Source organism: Symphodus melops, assembly GCF_947650265.1.
Source record: "Symphodus melops genome assembly, chromosome: 19".
NCBI lineage: Eukaryota > Metazoa > Chordata > Actinopteri > Labriformes > Labridae > Symphodus > Symphodus melops.
Genome location: NC_136709.1, coordinates 9,474,352 through 9,493,905, shown reverse-complemented (window position 1 = coordinate 9,493,905; position 19,554 = coordinate 9,474,352). Strand labels below are relative to the sequence as shown.

At 42.3% G+C, this 19,554-nt stretch overlaps 1 protein-coding gene across 11 annotated transcripts in view; it reads right to left on the bottom strand.

Moving 5' to 3' along the window:
* The window catches only part of LOC306841018 (AT-rich interactive domain-containing protein 1B-like), a 202,035-nt gene that overhangs the window by 29,598 nt on the left and 152,883 nt on the right, over positions 1-19,554 (bottom strand). For all 11 annotated transcript variants that reach the window (XM_079370636.1, XM_079370628.1, XM_079370637.1 and 8 more), the window contains 2 exons: positions 11,174-11,260; positions 8,403-8,582 (listed from right to left, as the gene is read on the bottom strand). In XM_079370636.1, the coding sequence (XP_079226762.1) occupies positions 8,403-8,582; positions 11,174-11,260 (267 nt within the window). The remainder of the gene's footprint in view (positions 1-8,402; positions 8,583-11,173; positions 11,261-19,554) is intronic.

The window sequence follows — 19,554 nt, the reverse complement described above, 5'->3', positions numbered from 1 at the left end:
TTGGGCCTCACTGCTTAATCCTCTGAGAATATGTCTGGAAAAGGGGATCAAGTCCCTCTTAAACCTGAAGGCTTTTCTGCACGCTCAAACGAGGGAAACTTGAATGACAAGATTCAACATGAGGGGGAGAAAAATGTCTCCGAAAATGGAAATGGCTTCTCAGTGTCCTCGAGCTGCTTCGCTGAAGACACTTTTCACATGACATAAGCCTGCGACGGCAACAGAGGGAGAGAGCAGGAGGAAGCAGCAGAGGGAGGGGGCAGACCGAGAGGAGGACACACAGACAGTAAGTTTAGTGGAGAGAAAAATCCTCCCCCCTAACCCGCAAGATAGGATTTATATTGAATCAAAATAGAAGTATTTCCCATAAAAGTTAGCAGCTCCGCCTGAATTTCTCCAGAAATTGTGATGAAATCTATTGTGGGAGATGGGAAAAGAAGAAGAAGATTATTTCTTGGGAGGCTTTGGTGAGTCGGTGAGCTGAGTACGGCTGACACCTGTCAAGGGTTTTGGGGCGATAATAGGGAAGCGTTCAGGAAGAAATGATGTCTGCTAACTAACACAGGAGGATACGTATGGTGCCCGGCACCTGTGTGTTTGTGTCCATCTGCTTCTCTGTGTGAAAGCATATATAATACTTTTGAGACCTTGCAGCCGGTGAAAGACACATTTCCATGTTTCTTCCACTCATAAGTGACTGCCTGCAATGCTGTGGGAAAAACCCTGAGAACAGTTCCCTGCAGCTTCCCTCCGTTCGGGCGGATGGTTTGCTGCAGATGTACAAGGCCACAGTCAGCGACCTCTCTCAGCCCTCAGTGAGCAGCTGTGGAGCCCCATGTCATGGCCGCCTGCCATACATTCTGAAAAGCCTGGGCGGACACTTTGTGGTTTTTGGCCCCTGTGACAGACTGAGGCTCCAGCACACCTCCCTGGAGCTTGTGTTTTTATCACGCAGTCCCTTTTAGACAATCTGCTTTTTTTTCCGGGTTTGGTGGATCGGCCAAATGTTCCGAAAGTGAGACTGAGTTTATGGAAGTTTCCATGAGACGACATTCAACTTCATGAGCTTAATCTAACTCAAGAGGTTGGTTTTAAAAAAAAACTGTCATTAAGTGGACACCCCGCATGGAGAAAACTTATCAGTGTTGATATACTACCATTCACAGTGTTCTGGTTGTGGGCTATGTTTGACTCGGCCGACTAAGGAAAGACAGAGTAGCTGTGGGACTGGGTTAATGCTAAGCTTTCCTGTGAGAGTCTTGCTCCATCCTGACAAGAATGATTCACTTCCTGAAGGACTGGTGCTGCGCCAGAGTGCTTCTTCAAGGACAGATAGCGTACTAACCCACTTTTTAAAATGACTAAGAGCTCTACGCTGAAATTCCAGGTGTTTTCATAAGAGTCATTAACTCTTTCTAAAGCTCTGGAAGTGCTACTTAGATTAAATTAGACAAGGAAGATGGATTGATATAGGGCAAGACATTAATTAGAATATCTGTGCTACTAACTTGGCATTACAACCAATTAAAAATATATTGATGGAGTATATCATACAATTGCTTTCAAATGTTGTATTATCTAGTGAGAGAAAAACCATCCATGTTGTTTTGTATTTATGTAACTCACATGAAAATGTTTTTGTGAATAACTTTGCGTTGTTTGTTCAGACTTCGGAGACAAATAGACCTTGGCAGTTGAAACCCAATCAGTCATGAGGGGGCACTTCTCTATACAACGAGACTGCATTATATCACCAACAAAGTCTTTTATTGGAACAATTTTACTGGAAACCTTTGCTTCAGTTGCATGTTGTGAAAAATAGGCCTTTTTTATGAGATAATTTGAGTTGTAAGCAGCTGTTGGCAGATCTGGCTTTAAAAAGACACACAAGTGAAGTGCTCAAAAATGGCCATTCTCATTGTACAAAGGAGAAAGGACTGCAAGGTTAGCTTCTGGTAGTGTATGCACACTAGGAGTGTTTCGTCTGCCTCACCTACTCTACATGCTGTTCATACTGCTTTGGATAGCGATCAAGGGAGGGACAGTGGAAAAGAGGACAAGGAGGATGTCATTTCTTATTTGTCCCTCCTCCGTCCTTGTGGTTGAGCCTTGGTTTCCTGCCTGCTACTTGGGCACTTTGGGCCTTTGGGGAGTCGTGGTCGTATTTATAGCGCGATGGAGGGGAGGAGAAGAAGAGCTCATGGTGCTTCGTTCACAATTTCATGGAAATTCCCGGCACAGTCATGCATTCGGCGGACGCTATATCCTGCGCCTGAGTTTAATCCCTGCATTCCCGCAGGGAGAGCTGGAGTGTGACCGAGCAGATTAACGTCTACTGCTTCCTCAGCAGACTGGACCGTCCAATGCTAACAGCCGAGGCAGTCATACTCCTGGCTACGGTGGAGTTTGGTATGATGGTGCACCAATGCGGTTCTGTAAACTCAATCAATAAAGAGTGGAACACAGATTACATGGCCGTATGCTTGAGCCGCCAAGGGCAGGAGCATGGCAGGCTGCTCATGTCCACATGTGACTGAACACAAATAAAAGAAATGAATACATATTTTTCTTGTATAGTATACAGCATTAAACATCTGCAACAATTCCTTCTCGTTCAACTATATGTATCACGCAGAAGTATAAGTCCTTCAAAACCTCAATTTCTATTCCAGGTTTTTCATTGACAGTTAAGAAGTCTTAAAAGGTTTAAAGTTGTCAACTATTTCAACATCTTATTCCCTTGCTTTCTACTGGTTAAAATGTCACTTATAATAGTTAATACAAACTAAATTAATTCCTCATATATGTAAATATACTTGGCAAAAAACCCCACAATTCTGATCCTTAAACAGGTCCCTTTTAATAAATGTGTGTCTGACACTCCTGACCAATTTGTATATATCTTAAACCACAGAGACTTCCTCAGTTTTCATTCACCCAATCAGAGAGCCATTAAGATTGACGATCACCTGAAACGGATAAGTCCATCATCTGAATGTTTTTTTGCTGCCATGATTACACCTAATTAAGGTTGGTTAGACCAAAACGTTGTATGATCAAATAAAGGTGTCAACATCAAGCGAGACAGTGTATGGGAGCCTTTATCAGTTTCTTTAACTTTAATCTTCCTTCGACGCACCTTTCACTTGTGCAGAGATGTTTTCAAACTTCATATATTTTGAACTAAATGATCTGGACCAAAAACCCAATCAGGGTTCGCTTGCCTCGCCAATCCACAGCAAGTCTGTACAAACTTGCATAATAGGAATTCTCTCTCTCTCTCTCTCCACCTCAGTGGTGCTGAAAGAAAAACAGCTGGGCCGCACACACCTGTTACTATCAAAAAATCTTTTTTGGTATGTAAATTAATCAGCTGTTTGTGTTTCCGTCCTCTGAATCAAACCTAGCCTGCTGGAACTGGCAGTTTGCAGTTACAATGGTTAGCATGTATGCTTGGTTTTTATCAGTGAAATGTTTCTGTTGCTCACTGCTACTTTAAGACTTAGCTTTAAACTGCAATATTCTTGTATTGCTTGGTTGGTTGGATAGCTTCTTTTTTTTTTGCAGTGTCTTCTTTTGCCAGGGGCTCCCACATCCTCTCCCAGCCACCTCAGCACCTTCAACAGTAGGGAGTCTGAGCCAGGGCCTAGGCTTGCCTTGGGGCTTCAGAGCACCACACACTGTCAATTTCCTTCGAAAAAGTCCACTCCAGCCCCCAGGCGCTGGCTTTTTTGGCTGAATTACACCGTGGCTCCAGCAAGGCACCAAGGCCTAAAAGTGCTGTCTGAAGCATAGTCATTACTAGCAGAGTGCTTAACCCCTCGAGGGGGGTGGTCGGGGTTAGGGGGTGGAGAGAGAGTGGGCAGAGCTGAGGCGGACTGCAAATCTCTATCCTGTATTGGTCTGATATCCTACTCCCTGTCTGTCTGTGTGTCCACTGTTCTCAACATGCTGGCTCGGTACCACGTCCTCATGCATGTCTTGAAAGCAGATGCTGGAGCCATTTATGTCCTGGAAAGCCTCATATCAACACAGTATGAGATCAGTTTAACTTGAGGAAAAGGGCTTTAAAAAGACAGCCATAAACATTTAGCAGCTTTAATATTTTTCTGAAATACTCAGCAGTCCACTCACTGTAAGAGCTCTCATTTTGACAAAGAGGGACAGAGGGATAGCTTTGGCAGAGATTTCACTGTACATCAATCTGGAATAAAAGCCTTGGCTACAGTCTAGGAAGCAGACTTTTCTAATCAGAGATCTCTGGAAATAACTGCTGAATATTTTAGTATTGTTTGTGGAATGGACCACATCCTTTTGCAGTCATGTATCACCATGACTGTATGTTGGAAGGAGTTTTTGTAGTCGATTACACAAGCTGTGTGCAGTTTTTTCCCCTGATTAAAAAGCAGTGCAGCAGTCTTTTTACTTACACAACTCCAGACAGTTTCATTTCTTGTGGAGCTATAACTATTAGTGATATTGTGTCTGGAGAGCATGACAGCTGGAAACTTTGTACAACACAATCGCAAATATAACTTTAAGGTCCAAGTACTTGGCTCTCCCAGCAGTGGCAGACAGGCAAAGAAAAACAGCAAAGCAGAGCTCAGAAACTTGGAAATGCGTCTCTGTGTTAGCTAAGGGCTGGCTCATTTTTAATTGTGCAAGGGAGAAGGATGGAAAGCAGCTGGAACTGTCTTTTTGAACAATGACCTGCAGCTGGCTTCTCCATCCAACCAACAGTGGCCCCTCATGGCTCCTTGAGAACATGGGCCCAGGCTATATCCTGGAGTCTATGTAAGTGGTATCCAGTTACATAGTGTTACATAATTACATTGGGCTTTTAGTGTTTGAAACATTTCTGCATGAAGATTACATGTTCTTGGAAGTTGTAAATACTAGAAATAATCTTCTTGTCATCAGATCTTTCTTTTTTTTGGGTTAAGGCTCAGTTTGGAAAGAGAACACCACCTTCATCCAAACAACTTCTTGTTAGTCTTGTCATTCACTTCAGTGAGATCATTGCTTTAACAGCCCAAAACAATCTGCAGAATTCCAGCCCCTGGCTCAATTTCACAATTAAACACCAGACATCAATACACACGGCTAGCAATAAAGATTTCAACAATATTTAGTATTTAATAATATTTATAAATTATTTCAAACATCAAGGTATTTTGTGTGTGGTGGCAGGAAGAGATCTAAACTAAATAAACATCAGATAAAAAAACACAATTAATCATTAAATCAAAGAAGAGTTTGAGCAGGACTGTTGTGTTGAACAGGACTGGCTTTAGTTGGGTATGGCTAGCGGCCTGGTAAATGTAGAAACAGCAGGTAGCAAAAGAGAGCGAATCCATATTTATGTGTGTGTTCTCGAAAGTACAACTCAAAGATACAAATGTAGCCGCTCAAGAAGACCCACTTTGGAGATGCTTGCTCGCTGCTGTCTGAAAATATCCTCGAGCGTTGAAGCAGGACAGATGCAGGTCAGATGCAAGTGTATGAGATTTGAATGAGAGAATACATAAATATATATAAAGTGAATATCTGTGACGAGCAGACAGTGGGCCGGAGCTGTTCTCTGTTTCTGATGGAAACATCTCTCCTGTCACCCATGTGAGATTTCACGCTCATCTGCCTCCAGAGTTTCTCGGAGGCTGGTCCGCCTTGCTGTCGCTTCCTGCTTACTTTATTCCTCTTCTTCTGTCTGCTTACTGGGCTGTCAGCCAAGCCAAAGTCACATTAAGAGATAGGAGTGGGCGGAGAAGGGAGACCAAATACCACATGCATTAGGGCTATTAATCAACATTAACAAATGCGAGGGAGAGACCGCAATTTTGGGAAAACACACGCACGGATGGGCGCATTTATCAAGGTGACACATTAAAACACACATTTACCAAAAAAATACCATAATGTTTCATCTGGTGTCTCGCCAAAGGCAGAAAACGAAGTACAACAGCAGATGTCAGTATTTGTTGGATGGCCAGGAGTCGTGCGTTGGAGAAAACAAGCGAATGGAGAATTCTTAATTATCTGAAGCGATCCAAAGTCTCCCCCCCCCCCCCCCAACCAACAAATTTCTGGAAATCTATGATATGTTTTTATCCAAGGTTGATATTTTTCATTTTTAAGATGGGAGGGATGTAAACAAAACAAAAAAAGGCTTTTCAAACAGACCTATAAAGTTAAACACAGATTGTTAATTCATAACAGGAACTTTAAATGGACATTACAACTATTTGATAAAATGTGTTAGCAGTAATGAACTTAGTATCAAGAGGGTTAACTGGATTTATCAGTGTGAACAATAACTAAACCTCACATTTCATCATAGGAGGCTTTTTTTTTTTTTACTCTCGTCTCGATTCATGTTTTGAGCTTCACAGTTGTGGATTTTTAAAATAACATATTTTATGTGTTCATGCCTTGAATTACTGTACAGCATTTTTTCGCCCCTTAAGTGCAAAAAGTACATTTAAACAGTCATCATGCTTTATGTACATGTAGAATAAAATAAATGCTTTCATAAAAGAAGAGACATGAAAGTGGAAATCCAAAGTAAGATGCCACAATAACGTCAAAAGACTTTTTTATGTTCAGGGAACTGTGAGGCTGCTCTCAGCAAAATGACTGTTCATAGAGGTATCCAACATGTTTCAATGGAAACTTAAAAAATATTCACAACTACCGGTACATCATGTTTAAAAAAACCACTTTTTTCTTCTATCATTTTAAACACTGGTTCTTTATCAATAAAGCTTAAACTAAACGTTCAGGGTAATGACAGGATTGTACAACATCATTCAGCAGATAAATCGTACAACGTGTCCGTCTGCCTCATAAGTCTGGAGCTCCCTCATAATCTCATCATGAGCAGGAACGAGAGGTCTGTCCTAAATTCAAGTGTCTCATGAATATTCTGAGAGTCAAACCCTCAGGAAGTATGGTTTTTAATGCCTAAAGTGGGACTCACTGCCCAGTACATGGAAACTGTATCTGTCAGTGTATAAGTGCGTACAGGAGTTACAGACAGAATGAGAGTGTGGATCTGTCTTTTAAAATGTGGTCTTTTCGTATTTCTGATTAGCAAATTCTCTTTGAAACCAATGGCACGGATGTCATGGCCCAGTGTGACTGTGAAATCGGGGCCAACAGTCATCAAAAAAAGACAAATGTGGCTCTCCCATCTGAGGCCAAACTCTTCTATAACCCCTCTAAATGAATGATGCATGCAGTATTCATCACTCCTGTAAGACAAGTTGGAAAGCAGAAGCTGTTTAACAAACCTGGTGTCAGGTGAAAGCCTACACAGCGAGTCAATACAAGGCCTGGTCGTGTTTTTCTGAATTGATAATTCATCAGAAAAGTTTAAAAGGAATAATAGCTTTTAGAAAAATATAATTTACCCACTTTTGGTTTTCAAAAGTCTTTCTCAAATCATGTGTGAATATTACGTTGTTCTTCTTTTCGTCTTTTTTTAAGAAAGGTGACAGGAGTTGGTTTATGTGGTTTTAATGAGTCTGATTCCAAGGACTAAATGTCTCATCAGATCACAAAGATATTCATATACAAAGGCTATTACTGGACTTTAGGATCAAGCAACAGGAAACCTGAAGTTTTAAATCATTGTTTTTTTGTGTCCAGATAATTTTCCAGACAACATTGACTCCAGTGTACTCTAAACAACTCACCAGAACAGACATGACACAAAAGCTTCTGTTATATAAAAAAACAACAACCAAGATGATAAAGTGTTAAGTCATTGTCCTATCTGCATGTAATATGGAAAAATTCATTTATATAAATAAAGTTAAATAGATCCGTTCATTTCTATCGACATGAAGTAATTCATCCAGAGCTGTAATGAAGAGCTCCAACTTGGTGGACGTTGAATAGTTAGTTAGCAACATTTTCCAATACCAGGAATCTTAATAGTGCTGAGCTTTAAAGGGAGAGACACTTAAGTGTAATATAAGTTGGAAGCTGACTTTGCAGGATTAAAGTTATTTTATTGAACCCTCCTGTGTGTATGTACCAAATGCGCAAAGAAAAAGAGCTAGTCTTCTGGATGGTTATGGGACAGGATTGGTTGTTTGTAAGCTAGAAGTTAGAGAGCTTGTTAGCTCTACGGGCTTTTTCATAAAAGTCTCAATGAATTAATTTGTGCATAATCATTCGTAAAAAAGATGCCAGGGGCTATACATGGAACAAAGAGAAAACTAAAAAAAAAGCTTGAGGGGATTGACTTGCGCTAACTTGGCTTCCCACCATGTTAGCTGTAGCTTGATAAAAGGTGTACTAACTTGCTCTCTGATGATTCATATCTGCAAGCTTTAAGGGGTGTTGCTGTCACTGGGCATAAAACAAGTTCATGGTGATTTAGGTTAACAGCTTCTAACCTTGTTGGCCATACTGTGATCCTTGAGAACCATAAGGGCCTGGCGGGCCGCTCTGGGAGTAGGGACCCATCCCAGGATACAATGGGCCCCCAGGTGAGGTGTGGGGGGACATAGGAGGTCCAGACTGAGGAGAAGCAAACTGAGAGCTAGACTGGTTCCTCTGCATGTTGGAAACAAATCCTGAAACACAAAAGTGGACATAAAAAACTAATGTCAACACACAGTCTAAAATACTAAAAGCAAACAAATCTACAGAGCTCTTCAGCAGTGAATGTCCCTGCTGAGAGAATCAAATGTTGACTAAGAGATTAAGGTAGGGAGATGGTGATCATTCTGTGGCTCAACAATCTAGGATACTCATCAATTTCCCCATGTAGAGCCTTTTCTTTTGACTGCAGCTCCTATCTATTACAGAGGCATTGGCTCCTGTTACTCGAAGATACACATCATTAAACAATAAGGCGTGGGTATTAGATCAAAAAACAGAAACTGGCATGTAAAACGAACCCCAAGCACAAAGAAACACAAGCAAAAGCTTTGCTGTACTTTACTGATGGCCAAAGCAGAGGTCCATATGTTTATCTGTGTATATAAAAGACTGGACACAATAGACTGACAAAGACGAAAGAGCTATGCTCTACTCTACACCGAATAAGCTGTTGATTTGACCATGACTACTACGTTATTCTAAGCCATCCTGTCAATAAATGTGTCAAAGCCTCTTAGGCCCAAACTCGCCACCACCATTCAAATTGACATTTGGAGCAATTCTCGCTTGGGCCTCGCTCTTTCAAGCTGTCCTGTTCATTTTTGAAATCCATAGAAAGGTCTTCCAATCCGCCACGAATAGGGAAAGGTCGCTGTACGGCCATTGAGGGAAGAAGAGAGGGTGCCTGGGCATGTGTGTTTGTGTTAAGGGGGATTCAGTATTGCAGATTAGGTGAGAATGGATTGGACCCCCGAGGCTGTAAACTTTGATAGCAATCCGCTTTGTTGAATGAATGCGCACACACTGACAATTAAGTGATTTTGGGGTTCAGGGTAACGACTGAGTTGGAGGTTGCAAGTTGACATTCCTTTTTTTCAGCTTTAGAAAATGTGGGGATGGAGAACAGAGTTAAAAAATGCTAACTTGTGTTTACTATATGCCGCTGTGCACATACATGCATGAACATATTTGTGTTTCTGGGTGTGTGGAGGGAGATAACTGGAAAAGAGCGCAATAAACGAGTGTGTGTTTGTGTATGCATGAAAAAGCAAGAGGCTGAGAAAGAGGTAGAGGCAGTGAAAAGAAAGTGTGTGTGTGTGTGTGTGTGTGTGGGAGGGAAAGACAGTGCAGTGGAGGGAAAGAGCGATTGGGGCCTGAAAGTGCTTAGGCTGCGAGTGCTGGGTTTAAGGAGCGAGGACATTATTGTAATGTTTTGCTTCCATTAGGGTAAGGGGATTCTGGAGAGGAGGAGAAAAAAATTACAGTGTGTAATATCGCACTTTAAATTGCCTGGAAAATGGATGAGGAGAGGAACATTGTGCAGACAGTGCTAAAAGCAAATAACACATTCAAGGATTTCTCTCTCTCTGCTTCGTTCCCTCTCCACACACACGTAAACACACATTCGCACACACACTCACACACACAAACCCTTTCCTCGTTCTGGCAAAGCGAATGAAACTCTCAGCCGGACAACAACAACAGGCAGCCGGTGAGGCACGCGAGAGACACTGGGGGGGAATAAGGGACATTCAGCGGATTTATGGAAATGAAGAGTGGAGAGAGGCTCTTAGGGAGGCAGGCACTTGAGCAAAGTGGGGCGTGTGCGTTTGGGAGGGGGGCTAATCGTAGCTAGGAAAACATCGAAAAAAACAACCGCAAGCACTGTTAGCCAGCGCTGAGTTTCCCCGGACTGGGCTGGGGAGGGCTGGAGGTTTAAAGGCATTAGAGAGCTGCATTAAATCTCCAGCTTCATTTCATCCTGTTGGGAAACAACCTTTTACACTTCCCCTCTCTCATCCTCTCTCTCTGTCCAACTTCATCCATCCCTTCCCCCTGTCTCTCTCTCTGGTGTTAACTGATCTTCAGTGGAGGAATACATCCTGGTCTTTCAGCATTTTTTTATTTATTTTTGCACTATTGTGTGCCTGATTCCCCCCACCCCTAAAAAAAATCCCCAAATAAACAACTGTGCTGTTTTTAGTTGTACTTGAGAAGTGGATTGAATTGCTGAAAACAATTTCTCTTTTGGCGAGCCTATGGGTTAGCGTTCATGTTACACAGGTGTCAAAAAATGAAGTGGCAATATCAAACGAGAACACAGTGCGACTTCAACAAAGATAGGTAGATTGGCTTAATGTTTATTGTTACATATTTCTCATGGTTTTCCCATGAACGTAGCATGCTGATAATGAAACATTATTCTAAAATCCTGCATCTGCGTCAGTATGGCGGCGGTATAGCCACACAGAAGTTGGTCTTTGTTTTATACTGGTGGTCAAGAGTGTATCTACTGGATCAAAAAGTTGCACGTTCTTCCTTGAAATTGAAGAAAGTTCTGAAAATGCTAATCACAGTATAAAGAGAGCACAGCGATATTTTGATCCTTCACATGGGTAAAACGTTGTTTTCTAAGTTATTATATGGCAAGGTTTGCAAACAACTAAGTTTCACGTTAATGAAAACTTTGAGATGAACATGCACACGCCGCATCACAACCTGCTTCACAAGGATTAAACACCAAATCCTCACACTGTCAAGGAACGCACACACAAACGCATACCTCTGTCCTGAGGCATAGGGGAGCGGGTGTTTGGTGGGTGAGCTCCGTCTGGTCCATTCCCAGTGTTCTGTGGGGCCATGGTGGAACCTGCAGAACAACATAAAGATTCAGGTATTCACTTGATCAAACTCTGACTTAAACATGTTCAACCCTGACTTTGTAGTCACATTCAAATAAAGAAGTTTTGCATGAATTGAATCCCCATCTTTGCATAAAAGCGAGGTCAAGTGAAAAATGAGTGCATTTTCCCGTCAATTGCCTGCCTTGCTTAAAAATGGAAGAAAACTGCAGGAACAACAAGGCACTAAAGAAACACTTAGGTCTTTCTCTCATAGTTGATTTCAATTGCACAGAAGTAACCCAAGTTCAAAAAGTGTTGAACTGCTGAAAGAAAAAAAACAAAGACACATTCTTCTTGAGCGTAACGTTTTATTTTGACGAAGGCTGATCTTGACTTCCTTCCTAAACCTCATCAGCTCAGCATAATCTTCACACATGAAGTTGTTTGTGGTTCACCATTAGCTTGATGACAAATGCAACTTCAGAGGACTTATCAAGTCATCAGACCTTGGGCCACTATCTTGTGTAAGCACAAAAACCAGAGTGATCCCCAATAGAAAACCATAGCCATCTGAGTTTCATTGATCAGGTGCTTGTGCAGGTCTCTGGGCTGCGCCTGTTCCATTGAAATCCAATGTGAGCTGAGAGTCTGATTAGGACGATGGCAGACAGAGGCTGTGGTGAATTGATTTGGCCCAGAGGAAGGAGGAAAATGGCAAATTAACCTTTTATCTTTGGATTCAGACCTGAGACGACGAAGAGAGGAAGAGACAAGTGGTAAAGGTTTGTTTTTTCAAACTGCATGACTTGCATTCACTGTGAATGAAGTTAAAATCCTATAATAATATCGTTACATACAGCATAACATTAGAGATGTTGATGCTTTTCAAATGCACATCTTCAACTTTGATTGTCAGCAAATGTCTTTTTACAATTACAGTGACTGATTTGACTGTCCCCAATAAACATAGAACCATGTGTAAGAGAAAGTGTTTACTCTGGATGATATTTTATGTAGTACAGGAGTGCTGCATTAACACAATTCTGCTGCTACAGTGTCTTCAAAAGTCACAGTGAATATAAATCCATTATTACAAAGGAAACACTTCACATTATTCAATCAAATGGCAGAAAGGGTGCTGCTCTGAGAGGTGAGTGTGTGTGCGTGTGTGTGTGTGTGTGTGTGTGTGTGTGTGTGTGTGTGTGTGTGTGTAATGTGTCTGTCCACAGTAGCATTAATACATGACTGGAGGTGGCACACTCCACATAAACAAACCCAATTAAGTCAACATAATTGCTTTGCATAAAACTGCATAAACAACATTTCCATACACCCTGACGCCTACACACACACACACACACACACACACACACACACACACACACACACACACACACACACACACACACACACACACACACACACACACACACACACACACACACACACACACACACACACACACACACACACACACACGTAAAAAGTAATTGGACAAACAAGTATAAATAAACACACTTTAACACACAGGAAAACATCAGTAATGGAACAATAAGATTCACACACATACACACATAGAGACTCGCACTTGAATAGATCCAGCAGCGCTACTTCAAAGAGGGAATATACCGTTAGTTAGTCTGTCAAAGTTTGCCGGCAGGGAAGGAGTAATGTCAGTGTGCAAATGCTAAAAAACACGAGCTAAGTGCTTCTTTAAGCTAAAGTACCAGTATTGGTGTTAAAAGCAGCACAACTTAAAAAACTCCACGACAAGTATAAATGGAGCTGGAGCCTGCTAACATGTGACAATAGACAATAGTTGTATTATTCATTTCCATGTAAAAACATTATGTTTTCTTAATTATTTATGGAGCAACTGTACATGTGTGTATGAATTAATTTGTTAAATCTGTTTCATAGTTGTACATTTAAACCTTCAAAGTAATTCATAACGATAGCTGTAACAAAATAGACTGAAAAGTGGTGCTGCAGAAGTGTTTCAAAAACAGAAATGCTCAAACAAAGGTTGCTGAAACACATATTTACAGTCCCTTAATACATGTTCTTAGTTATTGTCCATGTCTGGTCTGTGGTAAATGTGTGTGTGTGTGTGTGTGTAAACATATCCTCCAGTCTGCATGTGTAACCTCATGTGTCCTTGTTCTGCTTCAGTGCATGCATTCACACTTCACTGTACTTGTTATGTAGATTGTGTTTATGTGTCTGACTAAAGGAGCCCAAAGCCTCATGTAGAGGGGTCATGGCGACTTGTTGCCAGAGGGATGTTTCGCTGCAGCACGAGTTTAAATCGCTGGATGGATAGTGAGGACGAAGGAGGCTAGCAGGAGTTTAGTGAACCCTTAAACTATGGAAGTCGACCCTACCATACAGGCTCGCCTTTGAGTGTGTATATGTGTACGCTGGGATGCATGCCAGGCACCAGCCATGCTGTCACATTCTGTTTGTTTGGATGGCAGAGTAGTGGTGGCAGCAGCTTGTATTGTGTGTGTGTGTGTGTGTGTGTGTGTTTGAAGGTACAAATAGGGAACAGTGCCCTCCATGCTCCACTACTCTCTCCACATACCCATGTAAATTGTCACCAGAGATGAGATTGATGCAAAGAGGGCGTTTGTGCATGTGTGTGAGAGAGAGAGAGAGAGAGAGAGAGAGAGAGAGGGAGAGAGAGTAGGAAAGAGCGAGAAAGAAAGGCATACAAAAAAGAAACCATTTGTTGAAAAGAGGGAAATAAAAACCAGATGAGAGAGGAGAGGCGGTATAGTTGAGTCTGACAAGGCTGCAACCCCTCTTTCTCTCACTCTCCAGGATGAACGAGTGAGACTCTGAACACTCTGTAATTATTTCACTAACAATTACTGTCCAGACAAAAGCCACTTCTCACATTTAAGCATTTCCTCCCTTAGCTTTCCTGCTCCTCTGCTGTCCTCTCCTCACCACCATTTTTAACAAGGTGCCATTAAATAATTACGTCCAAATAAAACAAACAGGCTCCTCTGTGAGTCCTGGCACGTTTAATCGCTACCATTAATAATTCATACGCTGAATCTTTGACGTGCAGTACTGCTCCGTGTGCTGGTAAGAGAGTGAGAGAGAGAGCTAAATGTCAGCAGGAGTTGAGTGTATATCTTTCCCTGTCCACGGAATAAAAAATGAATGAAAATGTGCAACAAATAAATAGTAAGGAAAGGCCTCCACCATTATGATATTCTTCTTCTGCCTGTTTGTAAGCTTCCCTGGCTGTACAATATACAACTTTCTGTAACAGGTGTGCCAGTATATTTTCTTTTCTTTTTTTTGTTTCTTAAAAGGGGTCTATATCTTTCACATATAGTTCAAATATCATGTAATTGTGTGATGATCATTTTAAGACTTAAAGTATGTCTAAGTTTTTTTTTTTTTTTTTTTAAGGACAGATGAACCCTGTTTACATGTTTTTTTAATCCATCTTATATCCGTTTGCCAATTTTCCCACCTTTCAGTCTTGGAGAAGCTGCGTTCTCATGTGCATGAGCCTGAACAGGTCTGTTCTCTCTATGTTTGTTACTTGTAGTCATAGTGTTCCCACAGGTGCATAGCACAATTAACACATGTGGCAATCAGTGGCTTAGTATCATCATGCTGTCCCTCAGCTTCATCTTGATCTGCTGTCTGCAATTTACACCTCCAGAAGCCCAGCTGAGTGTACGCATATAAACACACAAGTTCACACTAATGAGAATGATTGCAGAAAAAGCCTTGCCACATGTATCCATGAGCATTAACTTTTATTGAAACCGTCATTCAGAAGCAATGTGCTTCAAAAAACAACAAAAAAAAGGGTGGTTCAACTCTTCTTTCAAACTAGATGTTTAAGTTAAGCATCAGACACAAGAGCCAACCTATACTATGTCCAGTTGACACACTGATCAATCAGAAGCCATTGGACAATTCTTATGTTGTTAAGGTTGAGCATGTAGATGCTCTTTTGGAAAGCAGAGCTGAAGAGTGAAATAACTGTCATTTCCACTTTGTAAAAAAACAAAGAAAAAGAAAGAAATCACTTAGCAAGCATATACATATTCTATGCTTTCCTCATGATACAAGGCAGCAGGGCCAGAAGTAATGGGAGTTCATTGCGTTTTTGGAGATAATGCTTCTCTCTAAAAACCCAATACACATTTTTAAATTTTCTCCTCTGCAAGGACTGTTGAGGCAACCCTGAGTCTCCTTTGAAGAGAGGGAGTGTGGTCTTTGAAGCTTTTTTTCATCAGGGTTTCAAACGCAAATGCAGAGGAAGTTCAAAGCCAATGTAGAGGACTTGTGGCCATCTTTCTGTTTTGTTTCAGGGCCCTGGTTATATTAAGAGCTGAAACCTCAGTTTATGTGTGTGCGTGCGTGCGTGTATGTGTGTGTGTGTGTGTGTGTGTGTGTGTGTGTGTGTGTAATATCAAGTGAAAGAAGTCAACCTGAGAGTCAATAGGAATACCTTTATTAATTGCTAAAAAAAAGGAGGGTGCATGAGCTGACATTAACATACATGGTTGCAAGGATGAGCAGGTACAGTACATGTGTACAGCAATATGCAGTAATGCTTTTACGTGCATACACAATCACACATACACATATACACAACAACAAACCCTAAGTGTTTCTCACAAACACAGCTCCTCCTGAGCAGCAGGGCCCACTTTAGCAAAGAGTGAACTAACGGTGGTGAGCACTAATAGGCCGGTGTAGAATATAAAGAAAGGGCTGCTTCAGCACCATCACTTTAAACAACCCTTAGGCTGTAAATGTGCACACACACACACACACACACAAACACACACACACACACACACACCTGCACCTCGCCACACACTAAAAGGCACTCGCACACACCAAGGTAATATCCCCTACTTGCCGCGTCTTTAGGGGAAAGAGGCAGATAAACAGCGGGCTCCAATAATGGTGGTTTAGATCTCAATGGGTGCGAGTCAATGCCTCTCCAAGCCGGGGGCTAATGCCAGTTAACTCTCCCTGTAGGGGACGAGCGCAGTCCTAGAGTGGCTCGCAAAACAAGCGCTCTCCCAAGATCCTCATTACTTCCAATGCTGAGTAGAAACTGTAAGTAAAGCAAAACTGCAGCTTAAGCTAAAAAACAGCAAGCAGAAAGCGGGGGAGAGGGAGAGCGATGGAGTGAGAGAAAGCAAGAAAATAGGTGTCAGGGAGGGAAATAATTGCGCACTGTTAGGGCTCGGTTAGAGTTTTCCAGTTGGAGAGAGTTAGAATGGGATTTTTCTAAGTGGCTAACGCAGCAAGCAGCACCATTTTTTTTCTTCTCCGCTGTTTTAGCCGATGGTGTCCTTTTTAGCTATATTGTCTGCAGGGAGAGAATATTTGCTGTTTCACTTCAACATGAGCAGCCATCAGGAGGAAAGAGAGACAGAGGCATGTGGGACTATGGGATAGCTGGTTAAAGGGGGGGGGGGGGGAGTTGATGTGTATATGGGGATGAAGAAGGGAGAAACAGAAGGATAGCAGTGGAGACAGAGAGCTGGAGGAGCTGGTGGAGAAAGAGAGCTGGAGGAGAGATGTGTCGAAATAAGAGCGAGGAACAGAGGCAGAAACGTGGATGGAAAATTCAGGCTTGTTCCTCGGTGGGAGGCCGGCACGGCAGCAACGCTCTGAGCGAGGAAAGCGGCAGCGACAAACAGAGATGGGGAGGAAAGGGTGGGGACAAGGGAACGAGAGACACAAGGGGGAACAGAAGAAAAAGCGAGTATGATAAAAATAATGAGAGAAAGAGAGAGGGACAGGGACAGCCAGAGGCAGTGTTCTCACCATGCAGCCTCTTAGGGAGTGGTGTGACGAGCAAATTCACTCGGCTGCACACGCTCCACAAGGCAACAAAACACACTGGCGTAAAACTCACCCCATCCACCCTCTTCCGCTGCTTTCTTGTAATAACTTTCACCAGTAACAGGGAAAATGTAAGTTGTGGTTCAACATCCTCGAGGCTTCCTCTCTGGTCTGATTTCTTTTCGCATTAAAAACGGTGTTTTTCTGGCTCATCATGGAGGCCGTTTACTGATGTTTTTGAAAATGGCCACGTTTATGCATGAAATCCTGATCTGAGGTCATCACTCCGGTTCCTTCCGGGCGTCTGTATTTGACCTTTGACCAGCACCATCGCAAAACTGTTGATTCTCATCTTTGGTTTTCATCATTATAATTAGAGATGGAAATATACTGAGTGATATGGAAATCTGAATTCAAACCACTGGCTAGGCTGGGGGATGATGTAAAGGACAAGAGCGGGTGTAAACTGGTTGGAGGAGATTCACTGAGACAGACCCTTAAGCTAACACGTTGGACAGTACTGGCCTTCTCGATCGATGTCTCCCAGACTTTTACATCCCCCACACACCTTTCTTACACTTGCCCTGACCTCTCTGTCCTTTTTTTTTTTTTAGACCCTGGAAGCACTTGAAGCGGAGCACCGACACGCAACCTAAACTCTCCCGAGCGCTCGTCCGCAAGCTCCAATCACCTCATAAAAAGAAAATAAAACCTTGCAGGGGTGAGGAAAAGATAGGAGAGGGAGAAGAGAGGCGGAGGAAAGGGGAGAGAGTGAAGACGGAGGGTGGGCAGTGGTAACTGGACCTCAGAAGACCTTGGTGGAGAGAGAAGAAGAGTGAGAAAATTAGAAGGGGAAGAGATGAGCGTTTGTGATTTTCTGCAGCCGACGGTGCTGCTGGGCCGTGGACGTGTGTGGATGTGTTCTGTTGTACATTAGTGGCACATACTACTATTGCTTTCCACTCTAAAAAATACGCCTACCGCCATGGTGACAGAGACAAAGGGTTACTCATTATTTCCTCTGTGATGAAAGAGGTCAATTATTTGAATAAAAGAAAGCTTGATTGGAAAGAATAATGTTAAATTCAAACTAAAAATGAACGTCATTCACCCAAAGTTTCTCTGTTTAATAACCTAGTAAAAACTTTACAAAGAGTTTGGATGAACTTGTTAATGAATGACTAAAACACAAGATGCAGAAACATTTTTACAGCACAAAGGGTCAAACAATGGATGAGTCCTTTTCAGTTATAAGAGCTCGACCCTAAACACCCGAAAGGTAATTATAAAGCAAGAGGCTGTGTCTTACATGCACGTGTTCACTGGTTTGTCCCTACTTAGGCAGAGAGGAAGTGACGCCATTGTGACAAGCTGTCAACCACAAGAAAGCATGTCAAACAAGCTTAGAAACTCAGAAAACAATGTTATTTGGAAATTTCCAGGGAAAGCAAAGCTTTGGAAATCTGGCATACACGAACCAGAGTGTGGACGACAATGACTTATTCGCCGAAGACCAAACTTTTTAGGACCTTTGCTTCTGCAATTTGACTAGAGATAGCTTCACTGTTCTTAAACGGGGCTTTACTGTCAGTGTTGGAAGCTGGGAAGGCCAGCAGTCCTAGCCCCAAATCTATCCGGACAACGGACAAATGTCTGCCCCTCCCCGGTGTCTGATAAAAGGAGAGAAAATATTTTGAGCATGCTCTGAATTGCTTTAGAGACACTGGGAGGAAGGAAGTGTGTGTATGAAATCTGTTTTTGCATTTGTGTGTGCATACAAGGTGGAGGAAGGGGAGGGGAGGGTTGCCGGTTGAGCAATGTGATTTCTGCTCGACTGTCACAAATCTAGCGCAACAGGAAAATCAATTTGGCCCTGTGTGTGCCTTTTTGGCTCCGGGAGAGAATCCAAATAGCAAGGCGAGGCTCGGATAATGTTACAGTGTATTGGATTTGCTTCATGGAGAGACAGACAGAAAGAGAGAGCGAGAGCGAGAGAGAGAGAGAGAGAGAGAGAGAGAGAGAGAGAGAGAGAGAGAGAGAGAGAGAGAGAGAGAGGAGATAGGAAAAAGAGAAGAATTGAGGAGACGAGGGAATCACAGACATGCTGTGGAGCATTGACAAGATAGATTTGTGAAGTGTATGGGTGTATGATAGGCTGGCAATCTGTCATTCTCCCACACGCACAGACACACAGACAAATCCAAGCACACAAATAGACTGTGTCACTCATCGTAGCAAGTGAGTGCATAGTTGTGATTTCTATGTGTGACCATGCATACATGTATCCCAAAAACCGAAAACAACTCTTCATCGGTATTTGTTACTATCAGCTGCTTTCAATGCTTTACTGGGTTATTTTTGTTTGTTTGTGTGTGTGTGTGTGTGTGTGTGTGTGTGTGTGTGTGTGTGTGTGTGTTTGACAGCCAGGTGAAAGAATGACATGATGAAATTGCTCTCCTCTGACCGCTGTCAAGGGTAACGT